At 46.6% G+C, this 17,876-nt stretch overlaps 1 protein-coding gene across 6 annotated transcripts in view; it reads right to left on the minus strand.

Annotated features, from left to right (window-relative positions):
* Positions 1–17,876, minus strand: part of ABCC5 (ATP binding cassette subfamily C member 5) — a 215,036-nt gene that overhangs the window by 28,846 nt on the left and 168,314 nt on the right. For all 6 annotated transcript variants that reach the window (XM_077487701.1, XM_077487702.1, XM_077487704.1 and 3 more), the window contains 6 exons: positions 12,058–12,242; positions 5,228–5,374; positions 5,011–5,140; positions 3,319–3,472; positions 2,988–3,116; positions 2,485–2,671 (listed from right to left, as the gene is read on the minus strand). In XM_077487701.1, the coding sequence (XP_077343827.1) occupies positions 2,485–2,671; positions 2,988–3,116; positions 3,319–3,472; positions 5,011–5,140; positions 5,228–5,374; positions 12,058–12,242 (932 nt within the window). The remainder of the gene's footprint in view (positions 1–2,484; positions 2,672–2,987; positions 3,117–3,318; positions 3,473–5,010; positions 5,141–5,227; positions 5,375–12,057; positions 12,243–17,876) is intronic.

Raw genomic sequence — 17,876 nt, forward strand, 5'->3', positions numbered from 1 at the left:
GCACTGGGCGGAAGTGATGTTTGGCATAGTTTCCACCCTCCAATACTATGGAGCCGAGCGGGGGCCATCTTTCCTAAACTCTGCATCCAGGCAGTGAGGGGAGCAGATGCGATAGTCTCCGCTGCTACCAGTGGCTCCAGTATGCGGCAGAGTCGAGCAGAGCCCGACGGGAGGGGGTGCTCTCTCCCACCACCAATAAAAGTGACCTCGCTGCAAATCCGCCACAAAGACCACTTTTATTTGTAAAGAGAAACCCATGCCATTCCTGAAAATACCGGGGTTATGGCAGCTAGCTACTGCCATAACAACGGTATTTAGCATCAAAGTACCAACGTACAGGTGCGGCGATTTGTGTGAAGTGGCTAAAACTACCCCGTCAGGAAAAAAAAAAAAGCAGGCATGAAGCAGGCATTCCTAAAAAAAGAAGGGACTGAATGCTTACCTTTCTCACTGCCTGGGCTGTCAAAATCTGCTGAAGTCCGTTGGGCACAAACACTTTGAGTTTATCAATCTCCTTGGTCCCCTTGCAACACTGACTCGCACATTACTACTGTTTTCCATAATGATGTGGTGGTCAGTGTATGCAGAGATTGTATTTAAATGACAGTCACTTTAGATGCTTTGCAATTCGGGACCTATTACTGTTGACAATAACAGTTGCTGGCCACGTTTGGAATAACTAATTCTGCAATGTCCCTTTAATTTATAAAATCGCAGATTTTAGTTAGTACAACATAAAAACATGAATGCTTCATAATACTGTACACACTTTCTAAAATAATCTAAAGCCAATTTAGAAAAAGTGCATGAAAAAAATAAATCAAGCAAATCTGATCAGAACCCCCTAATAATATTCTACTTTATCTACAATTTAAGAGATTCTTATGGGACAGTACCCCATTTATGCTTTAGTTTTAAATTTGTGAATTGACCCTGCAGTCTGGAATTCTGTGTAAAACTATGCAGTTGAAAAACGAAACATCACAAGTTCCACATAACCCCATGCCCTATAACGTACAGAGAATTTACATTGCCTGGGCTTTGAGATTTACCAGTTCACACAATACAGTCCATAGGACTTGACCGTTTTAGTTCACACAACTAAAAGCTTGGTTTATGCAAAAACAATCATGGTTTACTTATTTTAACTTCTTGCCAACTACCCACATACATTTACTGCGGGGTGGCGACTCGTGTGCAGAATCACGTACAGGTAAGCAATTCTGCACGTCTAGGCTCACGGCGCACAAGTAAGCACGCGCTTCACAGCGGGAGCCAATCAGCTGGTCCAGCAAACCCTATGTCATCCGGGACCTGCCGATAAATCCCAATAGAGGCAGCTGTCTCTGCCTATGTAAACAAGGCAGATCGCCATACTGTTAGTAGAAAAGACAGAGATCCTGTGTTTCTGCTAAGCAAGAACACGGATTTCTGTCTTCCCACAGTTAAAGCGGTTCTCCACCCTAAAGGGGAAGTTCCGCTAATCTGATCCCTCCCCCCCTCCGGTGCCACAATCAGCACCTTTCAGGGGGGAGAGGGGTGCAGTTACCTGGATAATCCAGGTATCTGCACCCACTTCCGGGACAGACCGCTGCAAACGCCCCCCCCCCCCCCCCCTGTGTTCTGGAAAACACACAGTTCCCAGGACACAGCGGGGACCAGAAGAGACGCGCAGCGCGACTCGCGCATTCGCAGTAGGGAACCGGGCAGTGAAGCCGCAACGCTTCTGGCCTCCGAGGGTAAGAGATGGCTGGGGACCATCTGGTGGCGATCACCCAGGAGGACTGCCTAGGTAAAACCAAGACACCTGATAGAGACAAAAACCCCACAGTAGGTGCCACAGCTGTACTTGCCATCTCTTAGCTGCTGTGTCGAAGTGTTGAATGGACTTTGCAGAACCTGCTGGAGAAGAGGCTGTAGTATTACACACTGGAAACGTGCATCTTAGTCTGCCAGACCTAAGATCGCACCCCACATGGTCTGTTGATATCAGAACACATTACTTGCATGGTATAGTCTCATCTTTCTATTGATAGAGCCACCAAACAAAAATATAGCATGAACCGGGCCAAACTTCCTTAGCGGGCACTAGACAACCTGCCTCTGACCCCAAGATCATAGGCAACCAATCCAAATAATTCCATTAACCCTAGTACGGGTGTACAGATTAGACTATAAAAAGACTAGGCAAAATGTCCTGGAAAGGTATATTCAGAGAGATTTTACAGATTCATCCATCACATAACACTAGCTCAAAACAGAGGCTTGGTTAGGTGGGAGAAGTTATGCCTGGGTGGAAAAAAATGCTTTTTTTGGTCAGTGTCCATTTATCAGTATGGGGCTATATAAATCTAGTATTAGAATAATAAAGTCCTGTGATGTAGGTTTAATTAATATAATATTCTTCACATATGTTGAACATTCAATAAACTCAGATCAAACAGACAAAAAAATATTTTTACCTTTTAGTCAAGTCTAACCTACCTGTACTGCGTATGACATAGCAAGCCCAGCATATGCTGGAGAGATACTGCCATGCATCAAAATAATCATGAGGCCAGTAGTGGAAATTAGGGAAATACTAATTATGTCCAGACGTATGGCCAACCAGCGCATGGCACAGCTAAATAGATAGAATGGAGCCTGATTACTGTCCAACAACTCCTGGTACCTAAAATACATTCAAGGGGAAAATTGGCATAAGCAAGGTGCAAAAAAAAAAAAAAAAAGAAATTATGTTTTCAAAACCCAGACTTCTACCACTGTATTTATTACAAAATGTCAGGGAAAAATGAAATAATTTATACCATTGAACGCTAGGTAATATTTTTATTGCATAGCAACATTGAGCTTAAAACAAGTATGCATATCTCATACCTAAGCAATCGCTGTGGAAGCATGCAAATCACTCCAATCAGCACTAAAGCAACACAGGACCCTGAGAAAAAAAATATATTAAGACCCACTTGGAAATACTGTGCGCTTACCTTTGCAGAAACTCATGACCTTTATTATATGCATGGATTGTGGAATGTCCTTGAATACTAGATGTAATATGTGATAAGAATGGACTTTGTGTGATGTTATCCAGTCGCTTCAACTCACGGATAAAAACCCTGCAAAGATGAAAGAATCAACTGTGTTTAGTAAATGCAATTTACTTTAATCAATTAAATTAATACAATTACCACTTACAGACTTCTATTCTTATATTTTCTTTGGATTGTGCAGCTTACTGAATCAATTTTCAGAATTATATATGTTAGGCTTACTTGTCAATGGGCAGAAGCTTGTACACATTTGCAGGGAAACACTTACCTAGAAACAACATGCAATATGGTGAAGAGGACAACCAGAGGTCCAACAGCTACTAGAAACCATGGGAAGACAAAGGAAATCACTCCAAGGCAAAAGAACACTAATATAACGTTTTGAACAAACATTTCAGCTTGAAAGGGAAGCCGGACATCAACTGCATATTAAAAGGAAAACAAGACAACACAATCAACACATCTTCATCTTTTCTCAAAAGACAAAGAAGTAAACAATTTGGGTAAAATATATATCAGCTAATGAGCAATGGTGGGAAATCAACGGGAATAAGGGTATACAACTAGGACATACTGTATATTCTTCAATATCTTTTTTTGCCATCAATGGATCTGGAATGCCCAGCTCCAGTATAGGTAATTTTGCCGGGGGGAGGGGGGATACTGTAGTTTTAAAAATGTTTAGACACGTGCACTATGCTGGTACTAAGCAAGAGGACAAATTTGTCCTTTTATAAGGTTATTAGTGTGTTTTGGTCCGGCATATGCCTTAGTACATACTATATATTAAACACAATAGTAAATACAATATAACATTTGCTTTGAGAACAACATTGGCTTTCAAGTACTGCACATACCAAGTTTGCATCCAATTAGACATGCATTTGGTTGATACATTGAAAACATTGTTTTACACCCTGTTGACCAGATGCACGTACAGAACCACTGATGTACAGTGCAAATATGCCAATATTACAGTGCTAAACTGCATACAGCCGTTTTAGGCTTTGGACCATTATCGGTGTAGCATACGGAAACCACAGCTTCTATAGAGACATAAAGGGGTGGTAAACCCTAGTGTTTTTTCACCTTCATGCATCCTATGCATGAAGGTGAAAAAAACTTGTCACTCAGCAGCCCCCCAATTTTACTCACCTGGGCCCATTCGTTCCCCCACATGCTCTACCTCTCTGGCTGGGGGTTCTCGGCTCTTGATTGGATAGATTGATAGCAGTGCAGCCATTGGCTCCTGCTGCGGTCAATCAAATCCGATGACACGGCGCCAGGAGGGGGGAGGGCCATGTCCTACATTCTGTGTCCATGGATGAAAAAGCTGGACTGGGGAGCACGCCCGCATGGTAACCCCCTGGGAGTGCGCTTGTCCTAGGGGGTTTACAGATGCCAGAAAAGCCACGAGCAACAACAGGGGACCCCAGAAGATGAGGTTCGGGGCCACTCTGTGCAAAACAAACTGCACAGGAGGAAAGTATAATAATAAAAAAAAAAAAAAAAAAAGAAGACTAAGCTTTACAACACGTTACACCCGTATTTAGGACGTAGCATGTTCCAGCACATCCATCTGTCATGCTCTACCGATTTCAGGTGCAATGCTTCGCAAACAAGCATTTAGGGTGGCCACCCCTGTATATTCAGTGTATGATGCTCGTTGCTTAGGGGAAGACTACTATTATAATGCATGGTCTGACAACCTTCTTGACCACCAGTTTAGGTAATGGCACCTGTTCAAAAAAGCTGCTTATTTTCTGTGGTACAGCTGCCCCTGGTGCAATTAAGTACAAACCAGTGGTGCAATGTACAAGATGATAGAGAACTTGCCAATACTCTGGGGTAGGAAAGAGCACTAGCTGAAAGGGAAGGAAGGGGGTAGGGAAACAATTTTTTCTAAGCTGACTGGAGTTTAGCTAGTGTGCAGATAATCAACTGCTGTGTTGATTCTTACCTTCATCCATGTCCTTAGAAAATCTGTTCAAAATACGCCCTGTCGGAGTAGTATCAAAGAATTTCATTGGACTCCGGAGAATACGCCGGAAAAGCTCATCATGGAGCTTAGATGAAGCTCGTAGTGTACCCTGAAAGGCAGCAAAGCACAAAAATAAAAATCATCATCAGCCAAGGTCCGCTAACTCATCAACTCGGAGAAATAAATAGCCCAATACCTTGACAAAGACAACTCCACGTATAGCCTTTAAAATAAGCATTATGACCATAGACAATGCGTATATGCCAGTATAGTATAGTACATGGGGGTTGTCCTTCATACTGTTACTGACAACAGTTTCATTGTGCACCACCACAGATGTATTCTAAGGAAAAAAGAAAGATATTTTAAACACATACTGTACATCAGTGCACTGCATGCTAATGACTGCCCTGCTTAATTTACTAAACACCAGACATTGCAAGTTTTTTTTTGTCAAGAACACTGTCAGAAATAGTTTATCTTTTTTTGGTCATTAGAATGAAAAGTCATCTGATTTAAAGTGGTTGCAAAGCCACTTGTAATGTTACTACAACCCACTCTGTTAGGTAGCAATAAGTGCCCCACTGTATGTTATTTATTAAAAAAAACAAAAAAAACACTGATATCTGACGTATTTCAGGGCACCTCCTGGCACTCATGTGACCGTCCATCTCTCTCCCCTCCCCATCTGACAGTTGCAGTGGGAGGGACCGAAAACTACAGCTGACGTCAGCCGGCAGGAGACCTGCAGGTGACGGAGGCACGTAAACTCAGCACGGTGTTAGGGCTTAGCAACCATGATAAACCATGCTAAGTTTACAGGGAGGAGGGCAGAACCAGGCAGGATCAACCAGGTATTACAGAGGATACATACTTAACTCGCATAATTAAAAAGCCCACACTAGACCCCACCAACCTAAAGAACTTAAGACCCATCTTATTGCTTCCATTCACCTCTAAACTTCTAGAACACTTAGTCTACAACCGTCTTAGCTCCTACCTCAGTGAAAATAACCTTCTTGACCCCTTACAGTCTGGCTTGCGCTCGCAGCACTCCATGGAAACTGCCTTATTAAAACTCACTAACAATTTACTAACTACTAAAACCAATAGCCACTACTCCATACTTCTACTACTCAACCTCTCTGCGGCATTTGACAATGTTGACCACCTGCTCCTTCTCAAACTACATTCCCTTGGCCTCCAAGATTCTGCTTTATCCTGGTTCTCTGCCTATCTATCGCAGTTCTCCACTGTCACCTCCTCTCCATTGCTCCTTTCTGTGGGGTCCCCCAAGGCTCTGTTGTTGGACCCCTTCTCTTCTCCATCTACACTTCGTCCCTTGGTCACTTGATAACCACCCACAGCTTCTAATACCACTTATATGCTGGTGACACCCAAATATATTGGTCTACTTCTCACCTCACTCCTTCAGTCTCCTCTCGCATTACTAACTTACTGACATATCAGCATGGATGTCGCACCACTTCCTTACGAAATCTCAGCTTTTAATATTACCCCTGCCCGTGTGCTCCCCCTCCATGACTTTTCCATCAAAATCAATAATGCAACTATCAGTCCCTCCCCTATCGCCAGTCTACTAGGTGTAATCCTAGACTGATTTGTCATTCCAGCTTCAAGTCCAATCGTCAAAAGTTTGTATAATTCACCTCCGTAACATCTCAAAAATGCACCCCTTTTTAACAAATGAAACCACCAAGCTCCTCATTCACTCCCTTGTGATCTCTCGCCTTAACTATTGCAACTCCCTTCTCATTGGCCTCCCTCTCCATAAGCTATCCCCTCTTCAGTCTATCATGAATGCTGCTGCCAGACTTATACATCTTACAGACCCGCACAGTGTCTGCCAACACTCTTCCAATCCCTACACTGGCTCCCAACCACCCAACAAATTCAAAATACTAACCACAACAAAGCAATTCACAACTCTGCCCTGAGCTACATTGCCAATCTTGTCTCCAAACATCACCCAAATCTTCCTCTCCGCTCTTCTCAAGACCTCATACTCTCAAAGCTTTCATCTTCTCCTCCCATGCTCGTCTCCAGGATTTCTCTAGAACCTCTCCCCCATCCTCTGGAAAGCGCTACCTCCACCGGTCCGGCTAATAATAATACAGGGGGCCAAATTATAAAGCCCTGTGCGGTTATGTGTGCTTTAAAAGGAACAGGATCCTTTTTTTTTTTTGTTACAAACACTTTACCTTGGATTGGTAGGATGAGCTATTTTAAGTCTGTCTTTTATCACGTAAGGCCTTATTCACACTGGAATACCTATTCATACACCTATGCGAAGGGCTGTGTGTCTGCAGAGGATGCACAGGCATTCCATACACTTGCGTGCAGGGAATCTCATTTATGTCTATTGGGACACAGCGGCTAAATGGACACAGGCATTGGTTCCAATTTGACAGCTGCGTGAAAATACATAACTATGAACATACACTGTGTTCTGAGATATGCACCTGCATGGATGTCTAATTGTGCAGCTGCTGCATCTCAATAGACAAGAAACAGACTGCCTCCACATGCATGTTAGCAACACCCATGCATACACCTTTCACACAGGTGTACGGGATGGGTATGCCAGTGTGAATGACGCCTTATAGTATTTTAGGAAAAACATTCATTGGACAATAGTTACTTTGGTAGGAGTGAGTAATTGTGTTGCATAAAAGAGCCATTAAAATTAACTTTTTTTGTTTTTTGTCTGTTAAGGATACTATTTAAAGCTTTTAATTGCTGTTCATTAAAGCAGTTGTAAACCTCGGACATAAAATTTGAGCAAAGCCCATATTTCTATAGAGTTTACTTCTCTCCAAAGCACCAAGTATTATTTCTTCCTGCTGTATAGTTCCACTGTTATCTGCATGAGTCACTTCTGACAAGTTTTCCTGACACGGAGAGCTAAAAAGGTGACAGGGGAGGGATCTCAAGCACACAGCTTGTGATTGACAGCCACAGCTCTGTTCCTGCTTGAAGGGGAGTATGCCCCTTTCCTTCAATCAGCTCTCAGAGCTCTAGTGCAGTGTGTATATGTAGCTCCTTGCTCCCTGCTTTGTGTGTCTGTAAAAATAGGATTTTGTACTCACCGTAAAATACTTTTCTCTGAAGTTCATTGACAAACACAGCTCCTTTAAATCTTGGCCTTAGGGTTATATCACCACCTTCAGGAGAGGACTAGGCAGAACATGTAAAACATGTAAAAACAGCAAAACTGCATAGCACCGCCCAGGGGGGCGGTCCCACTGGCTATAAACCCTCACTCTGCTTCCTGTAGCTCAGTTCGTCAAAAAGCAGTACAACCAGGAATAGGAGGGGTGGGTGCTGTGTCCATCAATGAACTTCAGAGAAAAGGATTTTACAGTGATTACAAAAATCCCATTTTCTCTTTCGTTCATCGACACAGCTCCTTTAAATCTTGACCTTATGGACGCCCCAAGCAGTGTAAAAAAACACACGAGGGGTGGAAACAGCAAACAACTTCACCCACAACAAGAGGAACTCCTCAATGTCTGCCTGGTCCTGGTGCGCATCCTCTGACATGTCAGAACAGGGGCCGTTTGTCACCACGGGGACAGAATCTGAATCAGAGCTTCCCCCAGAAGTGGGGGTCGTGTTTACACCCCTTGCGCCTGCACAACGCTTCCACCCTGGCAACGAAAATCTCTACGACCGCCGACAAAGCAGGTGCAAGTGAACCAGTTGCAACAGGGATGTCTGGGGAAGAAGCGCCAGTTTCTGACACCATGCCGACCCTCACTTGCCTGTCATCACTCAGGGATCTAAGGCAAGGCACATAAATCCCACCCTCCTAGCTGCTTCACAGACTGAGGGACCCTCCTCCCCGCAGGACTCACCACCCTGACCCAGGTACTGCGCCGTGCCGTTGCTGTCCGCTTTCCCCTGTGCCAAGCTTGAGGTGTTCTGAGTAAAAATCATGCCTTTCTAGATGCATACAGGCACCAGCGCCGGGGTAAAAACAAGTTGAGGCAAAAAGAAAATGGCCACCGGCCGTTCTAGCAAAGAAAACACCAAGAAAATGGACACTGAACCTTCTAGGAAATTAAAGCTACAGGAAAATGGCCTCTGTAAAAAGATGGCAGCCCACACGGCCCACGCGGTGCAGCGACACCACCCCCCCCCCCGGCAAACGGCCAAACACCTTACCGTGACCAGAAAAAAACAGTGAAAGAAGGAGCGGACCTTAGCCAGCGCAGCCCCCCCCCCCCCCCCGAAGGACGACCGGCCAGGTACGTACACCGCATCTCAAGCCCAATCACACAGCGGCCCAGTATGGGGAGGAGGGAAAGAGGGACAGGGAGAGAAGAAAGGGAGTGTGAGAGACCCCCTAGTTGACCTCCCAGGGAATGCCCAGCTGCTCCATCCTGCCGAGACAGGTGGAGCCGTACTTGCCCCTCCTGTCAGGACCGCTAGACGCATTCCACCACAGACCCATCACCTGAGCAGTACAGGGTGGCTGTCGGACAGAGCACTCTGACAAGGACAGCAGTAGCCCGGTCATATGTGTGTCCCAGAGTATATAGCTCACCGGCCGCCCCTGGACCAGAAAGGGGCATGTCGTGGCTGACCCAGTGCGTAGCTAGGGCTGCTCACGCTCTATGGCCAGGCTGGTGCTACAAGGATATATATTATCCAGCCTGGCTGTTGATTGTAAATCACAGGAATCAAAAAAATGCAGAAAAAATTAAATGAAAAATTCCCAGGACCAATGGTCCCCTCCAGGGAGCCAGGTCCTTCTACACTAGGCAGAATAAAACTGAGCTGCAGGAAGCAGAGTGAGGGGTTATAGCCAGTGTGACCGCCCCTTGGGCGGTGCTATGCAGTTTTGCCGTTTCTGCATGTTCTGCCTAGTCCTCTCCTGAAGGTGGCGATATAACCCTAAGGTCAAGATTTAAAGGAGCTGTGTCCGTCAATGAACTTCAGAGAAAAATATCTTTAATTTCTAAGTTTTACAAGGATGTACAGGACAAATGGCTGCAAAATAAAAAGGCTCAACTTATGTAAGAGGACTTCTGTAGGAGGATTTATGTAGGAGGACCTGTTTGTCACCTGAGGCTAGTCACTTCACTGGGTACAGGTGTTTACAACCATTTAAAAGCAAAACTCAGGAAATTTCATAATAACGATTGCAGTAAGGCTATAACCCTCAGCTCCGTCCTGCTTGTTCTGTATTGTATTTGATGACAGAGTGCCTATGATTGGCAGAGCAGTAAACAGAATGGCTTCAGGATAGTGGTCGCACAGAGGCATAATTGTGGAGGAGGAGGAGCTGTGAGTTTTAATAGTTCCCTAGACAAAAACGGCTATTTAATCCTTGCAGTGCAGGGTGGGCACCACTGCACAGTTACTTTTGGATATTAAAGTGGAATTCCAGGCTGTTCCCACTTATACTAGCCTATCCTGGGGGCTGCTCCCATCTGGTCACGTGATCAGCTCAGGGGTGAGGAGGGACAGCTGACAATGGATGCCCAATAGGAAGCCTATAGGCAACGTCCCGTCCCAGGCATTTCAGCCATTTTTCCGCGATATCTCCTCTCCACTGAAGTTGGCTGCTGGGGAGATCATGTGACCTGAATAGGCAAGTATAAGCATTTTCCTAAAAAGGGTAGTTCGAATAAAAGTTAGAAGGGGGTGGGAGCGGGTTTAAGCAAAAACTTGTCGAGCCTGCTGAAAAAAAAAAGAATAAAAACATTTTTTTTCCAGCAAGATTACTTAAGCAAACTGCAAAGTTTGCACGGACAATCTTAAATATTTTTTTTATCAGCCCTGACTGAATTCTCTGTGGATTTATGGACTGCTGGAAAGTCCTTCGTGTTATGGGGGATGAAGTTCTGTAGCCCTAACACTAATATAGAAGTTAGACAGTACAGGAGAACCAAGGCCCTCCACTTAGCAGAGACACTGTCATTTTGCACTGCTTGTGCAAAGGTGGCAGTGTCTCTTTAAGCCTTTTAATTGATAGATACCTTACATATAACAAAGTGACTGTAAAGTCAGAAGTTTTTTTTTTTTTTTTTTTATCTTAATGCATTCTATGCATCAAGATAAAAAACATTTAGTGTGCAGCAGCCTCCCTCAGCCCCCCCCAATACTTACCTGAGACCATCTCTATCCAGCGATGTTACAAAACCGTCTCCGGTGCCGGGGAATCTCCATCCTGATTGGCTCAGATGGCAACATGGCACCATTGGCTCCCACTGCTGTCAAAGTCATGAGGAGAGACAGGGGGCAGGGCCGAACTGCAGCTTTGGTTCTGAATGGACACAGAGCAGGGGCTCCTCTTCCCCCTATCAAGTGGCTTGCTGTGGGTCACTCGGCAGGAGGGAGGAGCACTGGCAACAGACCCGAGAAGGAGGATTTGGGCTGCTCTGTGCAAAACTACTGCACAGAGCTGGCAAGTATAACATGTTTGTTATTTTTTTTTAAAAACACTTTAGTATCATTTTAAAATGAGCAAAAATAATCTTTTTAAGAGCAGTAAATATGTACCAAAAATGTTAGGTAAGCAGTTTTTCCATTTTAAAAAACTTAAAGTAAACCTTTATTTATGCTGCCATTATCTCATGAGAGGCAGCTAAAGCCATGTTGAACCCGATTCAAAGTGGGGAGCCAAGAACGTTAGATGGCAGATATTACTACTGAATAGAGGGGAGGTTCCATCTTCTCTACAGACTCGCCTTGGACATTGTGGTGTAATGTGTAGAAGAATTTCAAATAATGTTTCATGTATACTGCTGCTAGTAAACAGACATTTAGGAGCAGTTGGTAATTTTTTTTTCAGCTGTCCCTGAACTCTGTCATTTTTAGAAAACGCTCCTAAAACACAAGCGCAGGATGTAAACACGGAAAAACTGACGTTTGTAAATGTGATTTGCCATCTGTCATGTTAAATTGTTCAGGGGAGGTTGTAAAACGACTCAAGTACATTAAGCCTAAGAGATTGAGCTGGTTTTATTCAAAGTTGTTGAAACTAAGAACACTTACCCCGCTGCCCTGTTTAATCCAGTAGCTTAACCACCAGTTGCTAAATGCTGTGCTTCCTACATTGAGCACAAACAGAGCCATGATGATTAAAAAGGCAAATGGACCTCCAGCTGCCTGTATGTAAATGCCATAAACAGACCAAGGTACTGATCCTTTGCCCTTCACCTCCATCTGCATAAGCTGACCTGTGGAAAATAGAATACAGAAGGATTTAAAATGTGTTGTTGGTTTTCTTACAGACAAAACTCAAATGGACAGAGGTGGCCATCACTGTTGGCCCCTTTCACACAGGACAGATCCGTAATGATCCGCCCCGTGATGATCCGCTTGCTCAGCGGGGATCGCTCCGTTTATCCCAGCTGAGCCGGCGGATGACAGGGCTGTCTCTGCACACTGTGCAGGGACCGCCCTGTCAGATCTTCGCTCTCCTCTATGGGGGAATCGGATTAACAGGGACCGTCTGTCCGCGTTCATCCGATCCACTCTCCAGTCGAAAAATAGGATTTTCCTCCGTCTGCAGAATCGGACCATAGCGGAGACGGACCATATCAGGTGTCTGCGGATGTTCATCTGCAGACACCCGCTATCCCATAGGGATGCATGTATGTCCATATTTCATCCGCAAATGGATGGCTGAAATACGAACATACTGTCTGCATGTGTGAAAGGGGCCTTACAGGAAAAACTAATAATCTGAATCCCTTTATCCAAGCCATCAGCTTGTGATCTGTTTGTTATCCCATCATGACTCTGCCTCTAGGAGTCACGCCTGTGATTGTCAGGGTCTTGCAATGTCTCATGGGACTTGTAGTTTTTAGAATTTGGAAGGCTGAGGTTGCCTACCCCTGCTGTAGGGTCTCTGCTAAAACAGATATATAATGTTTGGGGGGTACCAAGTCATTTTCTAGCAAAAAATAGGATTTTTGTACTCACCGTAAAATCCTTTTCTCTGATGTTCATTGACGGACACAGCATCTTACGCTTGACCTTAGGGTTATATCACCACCTTTAGGAGAGGACTAGGCAGAACACAAAACGCAGTACTGCCCAGGGGCGGTCCTATTGGCTATAACCCCTCACTCTTCCCCCAGCAGCTCAGTTCGTCAAAAAGCAGGACACACATAAATTGGAGGGCTGGGTGCTGTGTCCGTCAATGAATATATGAGAAAAGGATTTTACGAGTACAAAAATCCTATTTTCTCTTTCGTTCATTGACGGACACAGCATCTTAATCTTGACCTTAGGGACACCCCCAAGCAGTGTCAAAAACAAGAGGCAGGGACTGAAAGAAGCTAAACTCCACCCATAACAAAAAACTCAGAGGAGTCGCAAACGGCCACCTGCAAAACCTTGCGGCCGAAACACGCATCTGAAAATGTGCCCACATTAACCTTGTAAAATTTGGTCAAAGTGTGAACGGACGACCAGGTCGCCGCCTTACACACCTGGGAAACGGACGCTTGATGTCGGAAAGCCCAGGAGGCACCACTTTCCCAGGTAGAATGTGCCGTGACAGGAAAGGGAGCCTGAATCACAATCTGTCTGATCCGAGAAATGGTGGCAGAGACCGCCAGGCCCTTCTTCGGACCAGCCACTGATAGAGAGTCCGACCTCCGAAAAGAAGCTGTAGCAGACAGATACACCCACAGGGCCCGGACCAGATCCAAAGAATGTTAAGCAATCTCCTTGGGATGCGATGGCCGAGGATATCAAGACGGGTGTCCTCATTTAGAAGAGAGGCTGAAACCCCCTTCAGAATCAGAGAGGATTGCGGATGCAACACTGCCTTATCCTTGTGAAGTACCAAGTAGGGAGACTTGCATGACAAGGTCGCCAACTCAGAAACCCGCCTTGCAGATGTAATAGCCACTAGAAAGACTACTTTCTGAGAGTGTCAAATAAGGGGATCTCCCTAATTTTTTCTAATGGCGGTTTCTGAAGCACCGAGAACACCAGATTCAAATCCCACTGAGGCAGTGGCGGTCGTACTGGAGGGGCCACCCAGTGAACAAACGTACGCACCAATGAGTGAGTCGCCAACGGTCACTGAAAATAGACAGCCAACGCTGATATATGGTGCTTAATGCAATTTTCTGATCCACTCCTCACTGCAAAAACAGCAGGATCCTGGAAACTGAACAAGTATGCGGCCGCCACCCCATCTCCTCACACATGGAGATGTAGGCCTACCATGTGCGGTGATAAATGTTCTGGGAAGATGACTTCTGCTCCTTCAGCATAGTGGAAATTACTGAAGTAGACAGTCCTCGGTCCCTCAGCACCTGGCTTTCAAGAGCCATGCCGTTAAAACTATCAACGATAAAGCAGGATGAAGTATTGGACCTTACGACAGCAGGTCCTCCTGCTTCGGAAGCTGCCAAGGAACATCCGCCAACATTCGTATTAAAGAGGAAGTAAACCCTAATGGGTTTACTTCCTCTTTCATTCCCTGCAAAGGCAAAGCATAATGGACTACTATGCATCGCATAGTAGTCCACTATGTGTCACTTACCTGACACAGGAGCCAGCGAAGTCGCCGCTGTCCCCTGTAGTCCTGAGCATCCATCTTGCTGGTGGCGTCTCGCAGCTCCGCCGCTGTCATTCGGCGAAGCCGCGATGACGTCACTCCCGTGCATATGCACGAGAGTCTACACGCGCGGCAGCTCCATTTTTGGAAATGACGCGCTCAGTGCGCCTGCGCGCCGCTGTCTACGGCGCATGCGCCGTAGACAGCGGTGCCCGTTTTCGGGCAAATATCTCCTAAACCATATAGGTTTAGGAGATATTGCTTGGACCTACAGGTAAGCCTTAATCTAGGCTTACCTGTAGGTCAAAGTGGTTTGTAAGGGTTTACAACCACTTTAAGTCACTATATGAAGGACGTCAAAGCCAATCTGAGGCAATCGGAATCCCCTCAGCCTCCACTCTGCATAGCAGATGAAGGAGGAGTCTATGCAGGGGAATGGCATAAATCAACGGATAATGCCCCCATGGGGCCACCAACGCATCTGACGTGTCCGCCCAGGGATCTTTTGACCTGGACACAAACCTCTGTACCTTCCGATTGAGCAGAGGGGCTAAGAGATCCACATCCGGCATGACCCACCTTAGGCAAATGAGCCAAAACACTTACAGATGCAGTGACCATTCCTCTTGGTCTAGCAACTGATGACCAAGGTAGTCCGCCTGCCAGTTTTCTACGCATTGAATGTATACGGCTGACAGAGGCGGCATGCACCGCTCTGCCCACTGTAGGATGTGAGAGACCTCCAGCTCTGCAACTGAGCTCCTTGTCCCTCCTTGATGATTGACATACACCACCGCCGTGGAGTTGTCCGACTGGATCCTGACCGGACGCCCCTGCAGCCTCTGCGACCATGTGGAGAGGCACCGCCTGATTGCAGAAGCTCCAGCACATTGATCGGTAGGCGGGATTCTTCCTGCGTCCAGCGACCCTGGGCTGCCTGGATGCCCCAAACTGCGCCCCCCCCCCCCCCCACCCGGTCAGTCTGGCGTCTGTCGTGGTCACCGTCCAATGAAGAGGAAAGAATGACTCCCTGGACCAAAGGGCCGGAGACCTCAGCCACCAGAGCAGGGAATCCCTGACTAGCTTGCTCACCCGAATTTGGCAATCCAGGGATGTCGGAGATTTGTCCTATTTAGACAGGATCTCTTTCTGCAAGACTCGATTGTGGAATTGAGCATACAGTCCCGCCTCGAAAGCGGCTACCATGAGACCCAGAACTCGCATGCAAAAACGCGACAACCACCTGCGGGACATCAATAACTGCACCGCAGATTGAAGAGTCTGCAGCTTGTTTGAGGGAATAAAAAAAAAAAACTCTCGCCTCTGGAGGAGTCCAGAATCAACCCCAAGTACCCCAGGCCTTGAAAAGGCACCAGCACTGACTTCTGGGGGTTCAACACCCAACCAAACTCCCGGACAGTCTGTATGGTGATCGCCACATCCTCCCTTAATTCTGAGGCAGAAGCTGCTCTCAGAAGGTCGTCCAGTTAACCCACGATTGTGATCCCTCATTATCTCAGCAACGCCAGAATTGGTACCAGAACCTTGGTGAAGACTCTCTGCGCCGTTGCTAGGCCAAAGCTACAAATTAGTAGTGCTCGTCCCCGACCGCAAATCTCAGAAACCTCTGCTGTCTGACGCATATGGGGACATGCAAGTATGCATCCTTGATGTCCAAAAACGCCAAGAAATTCCCTTGATGCAGTGCAGCGACCACAGAACAAACCGATTTCATCCTGAACCTTCGCACCTTCACCAAGCAATTGAGGACCTTGAGATCCAAGACCAGACGGACCCCTTCCTTTGGGAGTACAAACAGATTGGAGTAGAATCCCTGAAACCTTTCCGAGGTCGGCACAGACACTATCACACCCCGCAGAAGCAGGTCCTATACTGCCCCAAACAGGGCCGCCTGACGAGCTGGAAGATGAAGGTTGGAGAGAGAAAAAAAAACCTGTCTGGCGATCAAGAAAGAAACCATCTCGTAGCCTGACAAAACTAGTTTTCATAACCACTGGTCGGAAAGGAGAGCGGTCCACCGGACTGCAAACTCCCGAAGGCGACCTCCTACCCGAGAGTCAGGTGGGGGGAGGGTGAACCTTCATGCGATGACAAATTTGCTCGCATGTGTTGTCGGCTTGAGAAACCAGGGACGCTTTTGTCCCTCAGAGGGCACCTTGTCAGACTGGGAACGCTTACCTGCAGACCCGGGCGAATGAAAAAGTTGCTTCTAAGCGGGAAAGAGGACCCCTGCCTACGGCGTGGCAGCTTATCTTTTCTGGACTGTGGGAGCAAAGTACTCTTTCCCCCAGTAACATTCTAAATGTCATCCAGCGAGGCACCAAACAGCCTCTCACCTTTCAAAGGCGAATCCACCAGCGCTTTTTTAGATGTCTGGTCCGCAGACCAGCATTTAGGCTAAACCAAACGATGCAGCACCACTGCCGATAACGTGGCTGTAGAAAGCAAAGGGGCCATATCCAGGGCCACATCACAGGCATACTTAAGGCCACGCACCAACTGGTCTGCCAGTTCCACGCAGCCTGGGGAGACATGTTCCTTCCCCAACTCACGGTGCAACAACTTAGCCCATTCAGTAAGCGTCTGTGACACCAGGGCCGTGGCCGACACCCGCCGCAATGCTGACCCCACCACCGCAAAACATGGACCGAGCAACCGTCTCTGCCCTTCTGTCGGCAGGGTCATTGAAGGAAGAGGACCCTTCCACCGGAATCGTGGTCACCTTATTTAACCTGTATAGCGGGGAGTCAACAACTGGAGGAGACGTACATTTTTTTTTTTTTTTTTTTTTAGGAAACTCTTCTCAAAGTGGTAAGGCACCGCCATTCGTCTCGGGACTGAAAAGGTCCGATGCGGGCTTCCCCATGCCTTGTAAATAAACGTATCAAAATAAGTTAAATAAGGATACACCTTCGCAGATGGACAGACACCTCTGCAGATGACCCCACCGTATCCTCCATCTTTAAAGGTATCACGCACCGCTGTGATAAGTGCTCCTACTAGCGCTGACACTGAGTCTTTCTCCTCACTGTCCGAATGGTCCTGGTCCACATCCTCTCATACATCAGAACAGGGGCCGCCTGCCACAGCGGGACCTGAGTCTGAATCAGAGCTGTCCCTAGAAGATGGGCGGGGGAAGAGGGCGTTTTTACCCCCCCTTGCTCCCTCACCCGCCTTCCACCCTGGTAACATGATTGCAGGAGCGCCGACAAAGCGTCCATAGGCACCGCAGGTGCAGGGGAACCGGTTGCTACCACAGGGGTGTCTGGAG

Source organism: Lithobates pipiens, unplaced genomic scaffold, assembly GCF_037356315.1.
Source record: "Lithobates pipiens isolate NorthernLeopardFrog02 unplaced genomic scaffold, aLitPip1_a1.2 Scaffold_18, whole genome shotgun sequence".
Classification (NCBI taxonomy): domain Eukaryota; kingdom Metazoa; phylum Chordata; class Amphibia; order Anura; family Ranidae; genus Lithobates; species Lithobates pipiens.